The sequence below is a fragment of the Balaenoptera acutorostrata genome, chromosome 3 (assembly GCF_949987535.1).
Source record: "Balaenoptera acutorostrata chromosome 3, mBalAcu1.1, whole genome shotgun sequence".
Classification (NCBI taxonomy): domain Eukaryota; kingdom Metazoa; phylum Chordata; class Mammalia; order Artiodactyla; family Balaenopteridae; genus Balaenoptera; species Balaenoptera acutorostrata.
The window spans coordinates 116,828,266-116,846,486 of record NC_080066.1 but is presented as its reverse complement, the minus strand read 5'-3'; the positions used below and the strand labels follow the sequence as shown (position 1 = coordinate 116,846,486).

Sequence of the window (18,221 nt, the reverse complement as noted above, 5' to 3'; positions counted from 1 at the left end):
AGCCACTCTCTTTTAAAGATACATACTGAAAAACTTACAGATGAAATAATACGATGTCTGGAATATGCTTCACATAATATGGAAAAGAGGAAGTATTTGAGTTATGGATGCAAAAAAAAAAAAGATAATACTGTTCCTATAATAAAGAAATGTTAATATTCCTGTAAGGAAGACTTGATATGATAGAGTAGCTCTGACAAGTAGAACTTTCTGCAATGATAGAAAGGTTATATGTGTGGTGTCCAGTATGGTGGAAATGTGGCTAGTAATAGTGAGGAACTGAAGTTTTAATTTTAATTTCATTTATTAAAAAAAAACAAGAAAAACAAAACAGACACTTTCCCTGGTGGTCCAGCAGTTAAAACTTCACCTTCCAATGCAGGGGGTGCGGGTTCAATCCCTGGTCCAGGAGCTAAGATCCCACAAGCCTCTTGGCCAAAAAAACCAAAAATATAAAACAGAAGCAATATAGTAACAAATTCAGTAAAGACTTTAAAAACTGTCCACATCAAAAAAGTCTTTAAAAAATATATATATATGGCTAATACGTGCCAGGTAGGACAATACATTTCTTGAGGACTAGTATATTTAGTCAATAGTCAAAAGATAATTACCTTCTCAGCTACTGTATGGTGCTGGGATCCTTTTTCAGATCCTTTTATTCGTATAGTCCTTCCTGTAGTTTAGGAAAAGAATATATATTTGGGGGAGGGCTACTACTTAAAAACTCCTATACTGTTTGTTTACTCATAGAAGCTTTTAACCTGGCTTTTTCTTGAAAGGAATACTTTAAATTCAGTTGAAACATTTGCTTTCTTTCCAGAACCTTTCCAGAAATACTTGTGTGTTATTTTTTTGTTCTGCTCTGTGTATGGTGGTGGTTCTGTTTTTTAATTTGGGAGCAAGGGAAAATGAAAAGGTGTATTTTTAGAATCATAATAACTCTAACTCTCTTTAATTTTAATCCCGTGAATTTGTTGGCTGCCATATGATGTTTAAATACAAAATATTTTAGAATTTGATAAAAACCCATGTTCAGTTCTATTCACAATATCCTTTTGAATGTTGATTTACATAGTATTATGTGATAATATATGGTAATCTACGAATTTTTATTATGTTAAGAATTTTAATGGTGATACTTGTAGGAATGATCATCTAATTTTATAAAATTTGGTTTACTCTGTGTGGTATATTTTCCTTGAGGTTTATTTGATTTCTGAGTGGTTCCTAAGCAACAAATGCATATACTGTTTTTTTTTTTCTTTTTTAAAGGTCAAAGTGCTGTGGCGGGGAGTGGGGGAAGGAAAGTTTTGTTGTTGTTGTTGTTGTTGTTTTTAATTTATTAATTTATTTATTTATTTTTGGCTGTGTTGGGTCTTCGTTTCTGTGCGAGGGCTTTCTCTAGTTGCGGCGAGCGGGGGCCACTCACTGTTGCGGCCTCTCATTGCGGAGCACAGGCTGCAGACGCGCAGGCTCAGTAGTTGCTCAGTAGTTGTGGCTCACGGGCCCAGTTGCTCCGCGGCATGTGGGATCTTCTCAGACCAGGGCTCGAACCCGTGTCCCCTGCATTGGCAGGCAGATTCTCAACCACTGCGCCACCAGGGAAGCCCCATATGCTGTTTTTGTAATGGACTTTTATGGTAGATCCACTCAAGCTGATTTTATAACATTCTACATAAATACTTCTATATGAAGTTTCTCGTAACTTCCACATAACTACTATCGGAAAATGAAATTTTCTTCTTTTCCTAGGCTTGAAATTGAGGTTATGCATTCAAAAGAGATGATGGAGTTCAGATTGAATTCGTTGATACTAACGCTTTCTTCTTTCTCCTCCTTTTCCCCTTGTAGCCGGAGAAAACACCTATTTTCTCGTGATAAGCTAAAGCTTTTTCTGAAGCAACACTGTGAACCACAAGATGGAGTCATTAAAATTAAGGTAATCAGAACAGTGATATTATTTGTTGGAAAGAAGGGGAAAAAAGAGAAAAATGAGCGGTGTTATAAAGTTGTAACATTGCAGAAATGTTACTCCAAATTTGGTTGAAAATAGCTCTCTTTTTATCTGGAGCCAGTTTTAGTAATTTTCATTGGATTAAATACTGTTTTTTGCAATTGCTATAATTGCTAAGTGGGTCAGGGACTTCCACTTTTTTCCTTGTATAAAAAAGATCAACCAAGACAGATGAGAATAGAGGGAAAACTTGGAGAAAGAAAAGTTATGGGGAGAATTCCCTGGTGGTCCAGTGGGTAGGACTCCACCTTTCCACTGCAGGGAGTGTGGGTTCAATCCCCGGTTGGGGAACTAAGATCCCGCAAGCCACGCGGCTGAAAAAAAAAAAGTTATGCGTGTAGGGCAACTAGTGCTTTCTAATAGTGTAGTACTGGCTCACAAAAACAGAGTCAAAGAACAATGCTAAAATAGATCCTACTAGTTAGGAAAACAATATATATATAATAAAAAGAATCTCAGAGACCAATACTAAGCAGATAGATTATATTTTATTCATAACCATTCAGAGGGAAAAAATCAAGTTTAGAAACCTCACATTGTATACTAAGTAAAAAGTTAAATGGTGAAACTAAAACTGATTTTTTTAAATGAGAAATATTTAACTCATACTGGGAGAGAGACACTAAGTAAAAAAGCAAAAGAATGGGTTAGAGAGATGTATGAATGTGTCAAAAATCAGCTACTGTATGCTTAAGATTTGTGCATTTCATCATATGTAAATGTTACATCAAAAGAAAAGATATGAAGTAAAAGAATAGATGTATTTACTCTATGTGAAAAGTAGCATTTCAAATCTAGAGACCAAGATAGATTATTTAATAAATAGAACTGGGACCCTTGGTTAACTATTTGAAAAAATAAAGTTGGGTCTAACTCAAAAAAAAAAAGACATGAGATAACTCTTAATGTCATTTATGCTGAAGTACTTAGAAGGAGCAGTAGAAAAGAAGTACCAAAGATGAGATTGATTTGACAGTATAAACTTATGTAGGTTTAAAAATGTCATGAATATATTTCAAGGGCAAGTGCTGGAGGAAAAATACTTTCAGTGAATACAGTGAGGAGCTCAAATCAATTATAAAACATAAACACCCCATTAGAAAAATAGACAGACATGATCAAAATTCACAGTGGATGAAGTATTAAAACTTGAAAACACATAAGGTAGAATCATCTGAAAGAAAAATTTCTAAAATATTTGTCTTTGATAAGAGAACATAATTTAAGCATTCTGTCTATATAATATTGAACAGGTAGCCATGTAGAATGATGCTTGCAAAAAGTTGATTTAGATACTTGTGATAAGTGGCTAGAACAGTGCCTGACACTTGATAGGCAGTCAGTGAATATGTGAATAGTTGCATATGTGTATCATAAATAGCCAGTTGGCTAATTCACCTAACTTTCTAAGATCTCTTACACATCAGTGAACAAAAACAACCTAATTAGGGAAAAAATGTCAAAGGACATCAGCAGTTATTCACCAAGGAAAACAAAGTCAGTAAACATGAAAAGAAATTCAACTTTACTTAATAAATATTGAAAGTTAAGGTGACAGTAAACATTTTTCTCTTAGAGTATAATGAAAGATGGTTAGTGGATATTCTAGTGTACTTGCACACATGCACACACCCCCTCAAAACAACAAAGTTTGGGGACTTCCTTGGTGGTCCAGTGGTAAAGAATCCGTCTTCCAATGCAGGGGACGCGGGTGCTATCCCTGGTCGAGGAACTAAAATCCCACATGCCGCAGGGCAACTTAAGCCTGTGTGCCACAACTCCTGAGCCTGTGTGCTCTGGAGTCCGCGAGCCACAACTAGAGAGCCTGTGCACTGCAATGAAAGATTCTGCATGCCACAACCAAGACCCGACGCAGCCAAATAAATAAATAAATAAATAACAACAACAACAAAGTTTGATACCCTGTGTGTGAGTGTAGACTGTTGTTACGAGTACCTGCAAGAACACAAAGATGTGGTATTTTTGTTTATTGTGTGTGTTGTGTGTGTGAATGAGGACACCTTGGCAATTAATATATTAAAATCTATTTTGACCTTTTTTGGGTATGTATTTGAAAAGAAACCACCCATTTTTACTTAAAGGGCAGTTCTCTACATTCACAGGTTATTTAAGTGGGATAGTAGACAGCCATCTTAAGGGAATTTACTTTAATGTAAAATCTTAATGGACTCTAGATTTACTCTGATGGCCAGAACTGATTGACTTTTAGGTGTTAAAAGCTATGTTCTACCAAAAGTAAAAATATTATATAGAAAATTGAATTCCAAGTAGAAGCATTCCTATTTTGTTAATAACTTAAAATTTTGTATCATCACATTTTCTGTATTTCTGTAAATGGCATTTTTTTTTTTTGGAGAGAAAGAAAGAGTGATGATCTTGGCTGTTAGACCAAAAGTAATCTTCAGAATTGCTTAATCAAAATTAAGAAGTTTAGGGACTTCCCTGGTTGTCCAGTGGTTAAGAATCCACCTTCTACTTCCCTGGTGGTGCAGTGGTTAAGAATCCGCCTGCCAATTCAGGGGACATGGGTTTGAGCCCTGGTCCGGGAAGATCCTACATGCCACGGAGCAACTAAGCCCGTGCACCACAACTAATGAAGCCCGCGCGCCTAGAGCCGGTGCTCTGCAGCAAGAGAGGCAACCGCAATGAGAAGCCCATGCACCACAACGAAGAGTAGCCCCCACTTGCCGCAACTAGAGAAAGCCCGCGTGCAGCAACGAAGACCAAATGCAGCCAAAAATAAATAAATAAATACATAAATTTATTTATTTATTTTAAAAAAGAATCCGCCTTCCAATGCAGGGGATGCGGGTTCGATCCCTGGTCGGGGAACTAAGATCCCACATGCCATGGGGCAACTAAGCCTGCGCACCCTAGAGCCCACACGCCACAACTAGAGAGCCCGCGCTCTGGAGCCTGTGCACCGCAACTAAAGATCCCGTATGCCGCACCGAAGATCCCGCGTGCCACACCTAAGACCTGATGCAGCCAATTAAATAAATAAATATTTTTTAAAAAGAAGTTTAGAGTTGGACATAGATGAAAGGTGAACAAGTTCCGAATATGAAGTAGAAGGAGAGAAACTCTTGATTTTAGCAAATTATCCTAGAACCACACCACTCATGGTAAAGATGAGGTTGACTTCTCCGAACTTAAATTTTGAGTTGAAACTTTATAGGAATTGATCAATATTTCTGCTTTTATCCAGACCAACTTTAAAATTTGATACATAAAGTATCTAAGTTATCACTCCAAACTGGGGGGGGGAATCTAAATGTTCAGCAGTTAGAAATGGCTAAGAATGTATTGGTTTAATACAGTGGATTTTTTAATATTAAATATATGGATTATTTATTTACATAGAAAATCTCATACAAAATTAGTCAAAAGCAAACAAGAAAGATTATTGTATAAATGTAATTTTGAGATAGTTTTAGAATTCAGGAAACTGTTGAAGCATTCTTGAGTACTTTATGGTGAAGCAATCCTTTGAATTGTTGTTTTCTTTATGGTAAATCTGATTAATTATATAGTTTTTAAAAGGATCAAGAAATAAAATATATGTTACTGCATAATACACATAAAATTCTAATGGTTTTGACCTGGTCTTTAACAGTAATCATATGACATGTTAGCGCTTATCTGTATATGGTTTACTAATGTGTTATTATTGTACCCTGTGTCTTTTTTTAATGAAGGCATCATCTCTTTCAACATATAAAATAGCAGAACAAGATTTTTCTTATTTTTTCCCTGATGATCCACCCACATTTATCTTCAGTCTGGCTAACAGAAGAAGAGGGAGACCTCCCAAAGGAGTATCTGTTAGTCAGGTAAGTAGAGAATAGATAAAAACTACATTGTAGTTCTTAATAAAACTAACCAAAATTAAGAGTGGGATTTGGCTCCCTTCACCTCTGTAGCCTGTAAGAAGGAACACATTCCTTCACACACAAAAAAGGTGGGTACTGTATGTTAATAACTGCTTAGCAATGAGGCTTGTAGAAGTTTCAAGTGTGAATTAGACATGATTCTCATGCCACAGGGATTTTATACTGAAGTGGAAGCAAGCCTATAAGCAATCACTAAAATGTAAAGCAGAATGAAATACAGGGAATAAGTTATGGAATTGAAATGTAAAGATCATTTAAAAGATACGAGATAATGGTATCACAATTAAGCAGGCTAGACCTTAATCTCCCAAGAAATAAAGTAAAAATAAACTTTTGACATGTTTAATATTGGCTGCAAAAATGTCTGACATGTCTTTTCTCTGTCTCTTTCTTATTTGACGTCTACACCATCTAGTTTATAAAGTACCCTGGAAGATTTTTGTTTGTTTGTTTTTCTAATGCATATTTTTAAGGCTCCTCTTATATATTATATTACTGGTTGTTTTTCCTGGGAGGTTTTTGTACTAATTTGTAGAACTATAGGATTAACTCATATTCTGTATGTTACTATGATTAGAGTTAATAAATGTTCAGTTATACTTTAGAATAAAACCTTAGTATAAAGTATAATTGAATTTTTTGTTTTTTATTTTTACTGTAAGAACAAAGCAGACGATTAGTTTACAACTTTAGTGGTTCTACAACTTTAGTTTTCTGGGTTTTTGTTTTTGGTTTTTTTTTTTTAGGAGGACAGCATTGCTAATAAACAGACTGTTGCAGGTTATAGGAACAGAGCTACTAAAGAAAGAGACAAACTTTTGAAACAAGAAGAAATGAAGTCACTGGGTGAGTTTTAATGTAAAGGATATACCAAAGATCTTGGCAAACAGAACAGGCTTAATAAATGTTAGTTCTCCAATTCCTTCAACTCATTTGTTGTCTGCCTTCTTAACACCTTTTTTCTCTCCAAAAACTGTTAGTTATAGGAAAGAATATTTCTCTGTGCCCAGGCAGGGGGTGTTTCTAAAATGGCATATTTCTGTTTTGGTTTTTCTTAAACATAGTTTTTTCCCTCAGATTATAATTAATTTCTTTACTAAATGAGACCTCTGTTTATCTTCTTAAAACAGTATTTCAGGGTATAACATATCCCCTGTTAAACTGACCTAACGCTAGATTAAGCACAAGTTGGCAAGTTTCTAGGGCTTTCAAACTGTTTTGGTCCATTTTTGTTTGATTCCTACAGCCTTATAAAACATTGCTTCCCAAATGTGACTGTACACAGGAATCTTAGAAATCTTACTAAAATGAAGATTCTAAATTAGTAGGCCTGGGTGGGAGAAGAGATTCTGCATTTGCAACAAGGTGATACCTTGCTGCTGGTCTTAGGACCACACTTTGAATAGCAGGGCTTTCAAAGGCAGGTATATGTTTGTCCCACGGAAGTAGTTTGTCTTAAACACAGCCAACTTGCTCTTCCCATTTTAATCACTTGCTGACTCCCTCCAGTAATTTACAACCCCTGGGAGTCTCTCTTGATTTAACCTTAAGATATTTCAGGGATTCTTTTGTTACATTAAAAAAATTGTTATTTTCTGTCTGTGTACTTTTCTAAGTTTGACCTTCTCCACAGCTTTTGAAAAGGCTAAATTAAAAAGAGAAAAAGCAGATGCCCTAGAGGCAAAGAAAAAAGAAAAGGAAGATAAAGAGAAAAAGAAGGAAGAATTGAAGAAAATTGTTGAAGAAGAGAGACTGAAGAAGAAAGAAGAAAAAGAGAGGCTTAAAATAGAAAGAGAAAAGGTATACTCAAGTATATTAGTTACATCCTCCACAGATAGTTAATAGTACTTTATATATTTAAATTCATGGTTAATTTTCAAATGCTTTTATCACTTTCATTTACATTTATAGTTGTGCATAGAGCACTGATAAACAGTACTGGTTTATCTCCCTTTTGCTTTGGAAGATTTAATGAATGATTTAAGGTTCAACATATATGCATGCCTTTACACCTCAAAGCCTCTTCCAAAGTACAATTCTAAAGTTGATTTTCTTCATTATTTAGACTTCCATATTTAGGGAAGACAATATATGTAAAACTTTCAAAAGTAAAATACATCGTTAGAAAAGTACAATAAAATGCATGATTAATAAGAATTAGTGCAGTGTTCTTATTCTCCTTAAAGAATAAGGTATCTGTGATAACAGGTATTTCAGCAAATCTTTGATTATAACCTTTAGCGGTAGATATTCCTTAGAGAATTCTATAGTTGGTTTCTTCTAAAGTCAGTCATTGTCATTGGTTTCCTGGGATATTCACAAGTAGCCTAGGTGTTACACATTGTGCTCATTTAAATTGCATGTGTTTCTTGAATTATTTCTTATAGCCCCTTGGGTGGGAGTAGGGAGTGTCTGATACATGTTTACTCCAGAAAAAAGTAGAAAACAAGAAAAAAAAAACCACTTGTAATCTAAATGGTAACATTTAGAGATAGCATTAATGCTTTGATTAATTTATTTCTAGTCTTTATTCTGGGCCTTAAAGAATAAGATCCAGTATTTATAATTTTGTATATATTTTTTTTGTTTAACATTATAAACATTCCATCATGGTATTAAATAAACTAAATAAGTGAGGTGGAATTTTTAGTGACTGCATATAATTGTTAATCAAATAGATATAGGTAAACATTTAAAAATTTTTGCTCATAAATAATGATACTTTGTTCAAATTTATGAACAAAAGTCTTTCCTCTTTTTGGATTGTGTCTGGATAAATTTGTAGAACTGAAATAATAGGTCAAGGGTAAGAACATTTTTAAAACTTTCTATACATCGTGGACATAGATATTTGTTTGCCAGGTGTACTTATGTATATTCACTTAGCAACAGTGAATGAAAATACCCATCTCATTACATCCTGCAAGAATTATTTGGGGGGAGGGGGAGTTTATTTCAGCAGACCGCTCGAAGCACAGTTAATAAATTCTGTAACTATCTAGTTGTTTCATGTTAAATTTGATAAGTGTATATCTGTTTACTTCCAGTGTTACTAAATTTCAAAGAAAGAATATTAACATATATTAAACATATATTTTATTACATACATTAACATATATTTATTGGAAATAATTATAATAAAATATTTTGTTTACATTTTGCTTTATTAGAGACTTTTTAGGGTCAGTATTTATCTTGCAGTTTCAAATACCAGAAACAAGAAGTAAGGGTTTCAAAAGACCAAGTGAGCGAAAAGTTCACCAATTGTATACTGTCCCCTCTGTGTGTCTCTAGGCAGTTAGTCAGGTTTAAATGAATCTTGAAAACAAATGTATTACAAATATAAGGGGAGGTTTTATTTTAGGTACTCTAATAACTTCTTACCTCTTTAGTTAAGATCTAATTGATTTAAAGTAGAGGGAGAGCTGCTATAGACAGGGTTGGATTGAATTAATATTTATCCAGGAGCTGCTATGTGTTGAACATTTTTCGTCTTTGTAGCAGTTCTGTCAGGCAGGCATTGTTTTCATCAGTGGTTTTAACACTTTAATGTGCATCAGAATCACCAGAAGTGCTTATTAAAACATCAATTGCTGGGTCCCAACCCCGGAGTTCATGGTTCAATAAGTCTAGGTAGGGCTCAAGTAATTGTATTTCTTACTAGTTCTGAGGTGATGCTGATGCTGCCTTATAAATTTCTTATAAGAATTTTTATTAACCTTTTGTTTTAGGAAAGAGAGAAATTGCGTGAAGAAAAGAAAAAGTATATGGAATACTTAAAACAGTGGAGTAAACCTAGAGAAGATATGGAATGTGAGGATCTTAAGGTATGAGCTTGTTCTGTGATGTTTCACACACCTGTGTAACAAAGGAAGTAGCCAGTTAAGCAAATGCTTATATTTAGAGTTCTAAAGTAACATTGTTAGTATTTTATAACAAGCTTTGATAATGATTCTTAGTCTGTGGAAATAGTTGGTCATCTGTGCTATCCTTGGTAGTCCAGTAACCACTGGGGCCAGGCATACATGTAGTTTGATTGCTAGACAAAGATTCTGCTCATCTCCAGAAATAACCAAAGTATCCAAACCAAACTCGTTCATCTCAGTTTATAAGGAACCATTTCTAAGTCAGTAGATGATGGATTAATTCTGTTCCATATCCTAAGGAAAATACTGCATTGAAGATCATATTGACATGGCTAATGCCTTGACCTCAGAATCTAGGTTAGGAGTCCTTCTTAACTAGGAAAGGTAGTCAGAAGTATAGTTCAGCCTAAAGTTATGTTCTTAGTTTGATGAAGGAAAAAGTCCCTAGAGACTGTGATTTAGTAAAGTTGGAATAAAGCCACAGCATCTATAATTTTTAAAGTTCCAAAGGGGATTATGATAAACATCCAGTGTTGAGAACCACATGAAATAATTCTTTACGTGAAATTATTCTTTTAGGTAAAGAGTATATCATATCTGTCTTTTACAATTTCCTGTACTTGGTTCAAATAGTTATATAAATTGTTTAATCTTGCAGGAACTTCCAGAACCAACTCCAGTGAAAACTAGACTACCTCCTGAAATCTTTGGTGATGCTCTGATGGTTTTGGAGTTCCTTAATGCATTTGGGGAGCTTTTTGATCTTCAAGATGAGTTTCCTGAGGGAGTTACCCTAGGCAAGTGCTATTGCTGTGTTGTAGTTCACGCTAAAGTTAGTGGCTTAAAGGAACAAGTTATTCTCTCTCAAAGTTCTGTGGAGTCACTGGACCCAGCTGTCCAGTCCTTTCTTGGGGCCCTTCATGTGATTACAGTCAGACAGTGGCTGGGACTGGAGTCATCTGAAGGCTCACCTGGCTAGATGTTCAAGATGGCTTCTTCACACACGTGCCTGATGCCTCGATGCTCCTCCACATGGTGTCCCACTCCATCAGAGTAGCCTGCACTTCTTATGTGGCCGCTGAGTGCTCCAAGAGGCTGGAAGCAGAAACTGCCAGTTTTCTTAAAGGCCAGGCCTGGAACTAGCAAACCTTACTTCTGCCATATTCCATTAGTTAGGCCTGCTGGGATTCAAGGAGGCAAAGGAATAGACTCTACTTCTTGAGGGTGGCATGGTATGTAAGTGCAGGGAGGGGAGAAATTGACAGCCGTATTTGGAGACAAGTTATTGCCTAACTTTAATTTATGATTCTGTTTTGCCTCTGCACTTACATACTATTACTTTTTACTTACATCATTTATAAGAGCTAAATTAGTATGAGAAGGGCTTTGGATCCCATTTTAGATTTTTAGCTGACCAATAGCAAAATAATTTTCTTAAGATCCAAATAAAGATTCTCAAAGACAGAATTATAATGCCACTCTTATTTTAATAAGAGTAAATTCTTCAGGAGGGCTTTCACATTCCCTCAGTTTTTCTTTATGAGCTAGGTGAAGCATGAATCATTGTGCCTTACAGATCAAGAAGGTCTAAACAACGCTGGTTTAGGTAAGAAGTTTAGGTTAGATGAATTAGATGAGAAACATTTATGACTTGAACACAATTTTAGGATTACACCTAATGCTGATGATTACCTCTTATGTGCACTATTTGGTAAACAGTAATGTCCCACATAGCTCTTCAGAACAGTGGGACAACAATAATAAATCTTTGGCATTGTTATTCAAATTAGAGTAAAATTATAATTTTTAATATATGCCTTAATTTGCGTCTCAAATTTAAACTTAGATGAAATACTGTATCAATCTACTGAGACTAATTTGGCTTTCTTTGAATGCAGTGATTTTGGCCTTTGATTTTATTGTATTTTATTGTAATCATTATAAATTATTTTTGATTTTGGCTTGAATAATACTTGGCTCTACTTTGATAAATGGGCAGTTAAGAAAATAGTTACACAGGCTATTGTTGATTAAAATGTTTATTATTCCAATGGAGTTGTTTTTTCAGTACATGACCAGAACTTTAAATTCATTTTAAACATTTTATTCGCAGAAGTGTTAGAGGAAGCTCTTGTAGGAAATGACAGTGAAGGCCCACTATGTGAATTGCTTTTTTTCTTCCTGACTGCCATCTTCCAGGCGATAGCTGAAGAAGAAGAGGAAGTAGCCAAAGAGCAAATAACTGATGCTGACACCAAAGGTCAGAATTCAGTGTTATTGCTTGCTGATAGTAGCTTTGTAGTGAAACTAATTTTTGATTAGTTAATTTTTAACTTTACTTGGCTTTTACAGTTATAAAATTACTTGATTTTTGAGTCATATACTAGCAACACATCATCAGTTGTCTTAGAACAACTTTGTTTTAATGTATCCTGTTTCTGATGGCCTTAAAAATGCTGCAGCCCCCACCCCACCAATCTGTCTTGCTTTTTACTCCTTTAGATTTCTCCTGCTATTTAGGAGCATTACAGATTTCATTGACTAGTATCTAATTCCAAGAAATTCTACTAAATAGCATGATTTTTTTTCCCCACCTAAGGAGTTACTTCAATTGTTGTTATTAATACTTTAAATTGAAAATATTACCACTGATTTCATTTCCTATCTGACAATTTTTAGACCAGAGTTAAGTAAAATTTAATTTTTAAATTTCAGTAATTGGTTTGAACTAGAAATTTTGCTCTTTAAATTCTATACAGTTAAGTATCTAGAGTCAGCGTGTGGTACCTATTAATGTAGGAATAATTCTTGGGGAAACCCTTTTTTATTTTTAATACAGAGTAGAGTATGTTCACTGTTTTATTTAGGATTTACCTCAATCAGGGGAATTGTTAAGCATTTATATTAAAAGGTTGATTTGACTTCCTGAATAATACTCTCTGTGAATTTTGCCACATTATGAGATGGGACTATTAAACAATACTTTAGTGTATTCCATAAAAATTTACAATAAGATAACTATTTGGAGACATCTTGATAGCAGAATCTTGGTAGAAAAAAAATGAGACATTCCTCCATTCAGATAGCATGGTTGGCCATAGATAATTTGAGCTAATTTCCTTTGCGCCTGGTCGATGAAGCAATAGGATAATTATGAGTATGTAGCCAGTGTCAGCTGCCTTTTGATTTTACAGGCTGAGTTCAAGCAAAATATATTCTCTAGCTTGAGTGCTAATCACCATAGGTCCCTTATCAAGGCCATTTTAGCAATGTGGTCCTCATTGTCATCTCAGATGATTTAGTCAATTAAATGAAACTCTACTAAAGGGAAGACAAAAGGGTAAATCCATTTATAAAACACCTAAAGATTTTCTAGTGACAAGTATGAGCACTAAAGATGGATTATCTAAGAGAGACAATGTAACATATATTCGTTCTTTTAGCCTTTAGGTTTTCTTAATGACCAATAACATCACAGGGTTATTGACCAAATTCTGACCTTAATACAAGACAAAAAGCTTTTTTTAATTCAGGATTTGAAGCAGGTGAATTTTGTAGTGTTGGAAATCCTGATGACAAACAGTGGAGTCAAAAGGAAATTGTATTGGAAAATCAGCTAATGTAAAGGAAAAATATATGTAATGTTGACGTTTGTATTGCCATTATATTTTCTATTCATGATTTGTTTGATCTGCAATTTTTATAGCTCTACTCCTATACAGAACTGTCTATAAATATAAAGTCTACCTCTGAATATGTATTGACCATTAAATAAAGGTTTTAATGCTCTTTTTGAAACTATTTAAATGTTAGGGAGGGAGAAAAAAATACTCAAGGAATTTCACCCTTCTCTCACTTGTGTATTATTATTGGCCACATTTTAAATGGTTATTTCAGTTTCATTAAGGGCCCTAGGCTGTTCCCCCGGATATTTTTCATATGTTCTCCCATCTCAGTAACAAAAAAGCTCTTCCATAGTCTTCCTGAAAGCCACTGAATAATCAAATGGGATTGAATATTCTTTTACTTCCTCTTTAGCTGGTCTTACTATGTAAGGTGTTTCTTGCTATTTTTAGAAATCGGGAAATTGGGCAGAAGATAAAAGCATGAATTTATCTTAGTGATGAAAAAACTGAGGTTCAGGGAGGTTATTTGCTGAAGATCACAAAGATAGTAAGTGACCACAAAGCTAGTAAGACACTATATATGCGTTGTTTCATTTAATCCTCATACCACCCTTGTGAGGAAGATGTAATTATTTTCTGCCTTTTACACACAAAGAAACTTAGTCTTAAGGAGTCTAATTAACTTGCCCAAAGACATTTGGCTAATAAGAAAGTGACAGGATAAAAACTCAGGCACTCTGGCCTAGAGCTTCATAATGACTGTTATATTACCTTATTATATGGCAAAGAAGTAATTATCTGTCTTCCAGAACATCTGATTTCTTTTTTTTTTTTTTTTTTTAATGATTAAAATGGTAAATTTTATTTTAAAAAAAACCCATATGAGATGGAAGATATTGTTTCAGCCACACAGTCCTCGGGACGATAGTAGGATGAGTGTGTAGATGGCTATATGGCAGCATAATATTCACGTCCTTTGACAGGCTGCAGTGCTTGCTCAGAACTAAAATCCTGTACACTAATATGTAAGACAGAAAGGGCTAATCAGAGTCAGTATCTTCCAAGGTCCTTGTATTGCTCAGGAGAAACTCATCCTATGCCAGTTGCTTCTCCAAGTTTTTTACTCCCCTCCATCATCTGCCTGATTATTATTACTCTTCAGAATGCCCAGGTAGTTGTTCTGTATTTTTTTTTCAGTTTATACTTAGCAGTGGAAGACTTCATCTGCAGGGACTTTCACTGCCAAACTGGAAAGAGAGCTTCTCAAGAAACTGAATCTGTAGATAAAAACTATTCAGTGTGTATATTAGTTTTCTGTTGCAGTATAACAACAGCTTCAAACAACAGACACTTAGTATCTCACAGATCTGTAGGTCAGAAGTCCCGGCACAGGGTAGCTGGTTCTCTGGATCAGAAATCTCACAAGGCTGAAATCAAGGTATCAGATAGCTGTGTTCTCATCTGCAGCTCAGGAGTTCCTGCCAGTCTTATGCAGGCTTTTGGCAGAATTCATTTTCTTGAGGTTGTAGGATTGAGGTGCCCATTGTCTTGCTAGCTGTTGGCTGGGAGTTGCTCTCAGCTCTGAGAGTCCACCAAGGTCCTTGCTATGTGGCCCCTTCCATCTTTTTTTTTTTTTTTTTAAATTGCATGTGTCAGTTTTATTTATTTATTTATTTTTACCTTCAGAGTTTCCAGTGCAGATTTCTCTGGCTCCTATACTGTGCATATAGCTTCCTAGTTCTTCTTTTTTTTTTTTTTTTTTTTTTTTTTCCACACACACACACTGTATTTTATTTTTACAAGAGATAGATAGACTGACACCAAGCATTGTACATGGATGACCACAACAAAAGCAACAATGATTGCAATTACCAAACATGAAACACACTTATACTATGTCATAACATTGACATTCAGTCCAGTAATCCTCCACTGTAACAGCTCCTTTACTTTGCAGAACATCTGATTTCTTTGGTCTTTGGTCTCCCTGTTTTTATATCAAATCTTGGAAATTTTGACCAGCAATTTTTTAACTCTTCTATTAAAAATATCAATTCCTCTCGTTAGTCTTACATCATGAACTTAGTGCCTTTCAAAGTACAGGAAAAAGAGCATTCTCCTTATATAGAATAGTTTTGTGTATTTGCTGAGATGTTATTGTTTAGTGTTGAAATTGTGTGCACCTAATTCTAGATTATGATGGTGATAAATGTATCTGTTTCACATAGTCAAGCCATAGACAGTTCAGCTATATTCTCTTGGTATGATGTACCTGAGTGACTGTCTCGGCAAATCCTAGAATGATATTTACAGTTTCTTGAGAGTGCAATTTGGTAGATAACTGAGTTAAAGAATACATATTTTAACATGTTAAACACAACTAAAAGTAAGCTGTCATTTTGTTGGTTGTCCATTTCCTAAGGCCTTTGTCCTAGGAAAATTATAACTTACTATAGATAAAATAGGTTGAATTGCTGCAAAGGAAGAGAACCAGTACACTTATACAGCTCTGTAACTAGGACTGTTGTTAATTTTAGACTGCCTGTATTAATTTTAAGTTTGTTTGGCTTTATATGTAAAATGAAAATTGAAAAAGTTTTAGGTCTAGTATTTCCCTATTGAGGAAGAATATAATGTCTGTCATTTTGACTAGATTCATGGCCTGGTAGGAATAACTTATGCATATATGTAACGTTTAGTCAGATAACTTCTCCTGTGTGGTAGTGTTTATGCTTTAAATGCCATGAAATTGTCAGTGACTGTAATCAGACATAATCCCAGAGCCGCCTTTTTCCTTTAGTAAAGGACAGCACTTCTGTTCTCTAAGGTTCATTTTTTCAGCTTGTGAACTTTGGGGAGGGAATCATATAGTGGAAAGTTAAGGAACCACAGAACCAGGTTAGCCCAGTGATTTTCCAGCTCTAATCCATGGAGCTCTACAAATTGTATGGGGATTCCTCTGTGCTACTGCAGCAGAGTTGGAAAAATGAATGGGCAGGATTGTCATCTCTATTCCCTACTTTAACAAGGACATCTTTTATCTCTTTTATATTGTACTTCCAAGAAATACTTGAAGAATTTGGAAACTGCTGATCTAGACTTACCCCTGTAAGAAAAATGAAGCCAATTAAGTGACTGGTCTAAAGCCTACGTAACTAGGAACTAGGGATTGGCAGAGTTAAGACTAGAATATACATTATCTGACTCTTAGTCTGAAGCTGTGTCTGCTGTACTTTGGTATAACAGAAGGGCTTTTTATCAGCTTAAAGTTTTTTCATAGGTGACATTTTAATTTTATTATCTATGTAAGGAATAATTATATATCCTAATGGTTTAAATACATTTGTGCCAGTAGGCTTGCTCTTTAGTCCTATTTGTAGGCTAAGCACTGTTTTCAAAGCTAAAGGAATTTACTTAGAAAATACAGGGATATCTTCCTATTGTTTCATGGATCGGCAAGTTTTCAAAATAAAAACAAGCAATTTAAATGAAGAGGATAAATCTCTGGTTAAGTGACAGCAGTACTGTCTTTAAGTTCTTTTAGCTCTTTTTCTGTGCTGGTTTTGTGATGATTACAACTTATACTTTGTTATGATTCAACCTTAAAATATTTATAAAAGATTTGGGTATCTTCATACAGATTCTGATTTTCAAAGTAGACTTTTCTAAAGTTATGTTGAGCAAGGAGATTTGTTTTTCATTCTAAAGTGTATTTTACCTTTTTTTTTTTTTTGGAATGTGTATGTGCATCTTGTTGGTAACTTGGAAATTGTCTTCTCTCTGTTAAGTAAGGGAAAAATTAGTGTGTAGTGCATGTCTTAGGATTTATAGTTTTAGTTGGATACTAGGCAGAATGTGAAGGATGCTTGTTGTACCTAGTGTTGGTTCTTTTGAGGTTCCTGAATGTTAAGCTGTTTGCTGTTTCTTTCATCATTTTAAAAGGGTATTTTTCCCAAATATTCAAGCTTTGATTTGCACTAGAATGAAGTATTTATTTCCTTAAAGATTTAACGGAGGCTTTGGATGAAGATGCAGACCCCACAAAATCTGCACTGTCTGCAGTTGCAACTTTGGCAGCTGCATGGCCGCAGTTGCACCAGGGTATGTGTAGGTTTTATTTTTTGTTTGCCTTTTTATTTTTATAAAGGTATATTTTACATTGCTGAGGACTTATTGTTTATATTCTAAATGACTATATCATTTTTAACAACTATAGGCTGCAGTTTGAAAAGCTTGGATCTTGATAGCTGCACACTTTCTGAAATCCTCAGACTACACATCTTAGCTTCAGGTGCTGATGTAACATCAGCAAATGCAAAGTACAGGTATCAAAAACGAGGAGGATTTGATGCTACAGATGATGCCTGTATGGAGCTTCGTTTGAGCAACCCCAGTCTAGTGAAGAAACTGTCAAGCACTTCAGTGTATGATTTGACACCAGGTAAACTTTGCAAGTTAGAATTTGTATAATCTGCCTACTTCCTACCCTCTTATCCTCTTACGCCCAGAAAACTTGGTAGCTGATGAGAAAATTTTAGGTGATATTCAGTTTTAAAAGAGAAGGAGAGGGATTTGCCTGGTGACACAGTGGTTAAGAATCCACCTGCCAATGCAGGGGACCGGGTTCGAGCCCTGATCCGGGAAGATCCCACATGCTGCGGAGCAACTAAGCCTGTGCGCCACAACTACTGAGCCCGCGTGCCACAGCTACTGAAGCCTGCACGCCTAGAGCCCATGCTCCACAACAAGAGAAGCCACCCCAACGAGAAGCCCACGCACCGCAACGAAAAGTAGCTTC

At 35.1% G+C, this 18,221-nt stretch overlaps 1 protein-coding gene across 4 annotated transcripts in view; it reads left to right on the top strand.

The window, feature by feature from the left end:
• BAZ1A (bromodomain adjacent to zinc finger domain 1A) overlaps window positions 1-18,221 on the top strand; it is a 93,139-nt gene that overhangs the window by 41,926 nt on the left and 32,992 nt on the right. For 2 of the 4 annotated variants that reach the window (XM_057542000.1, XM_057542001.1), the window contains exons 6-14: window positions 1,855-1,942; window positions 5,737-5,871; window positions 6,678-6,777; window positions 7,565-7,731; window positions 9,663-9,758; window positions 10,456-10,594; window positions 11,911-12,057; window positions 17,429-17,524; window positions 17,640-17,864. In XM_057542000.1, coding sequence (XP_057397983.1) covers window positions 1,855-1,942; window positions 5,737-5,871; window positions 6,678-6,777; window positions 7,565-7,731; window positions 9,663-9,758; window positions 10,456-10,594; window positions 11,911-12,057; window positions 17,429-17,524; window positions 17,640-17,864 — 1,193 coding nt within the window. The remainder of the gene's footprint in view (window positions 1-1,854; window positions 1,943-5,736; window positions 5,872-6,677; window positions 6,778-7,564; window positions 7,732-9,662; window positions 9,759-10,455; window positions 10,595-11,910; window positions 12,058-17,428; window positions 17,525-17,639; window positions 17,865-18,221) is intronic. The other 2 variants (XM_057542002.1, XM_007180703.2) reach the window with 2 other exon arrangements.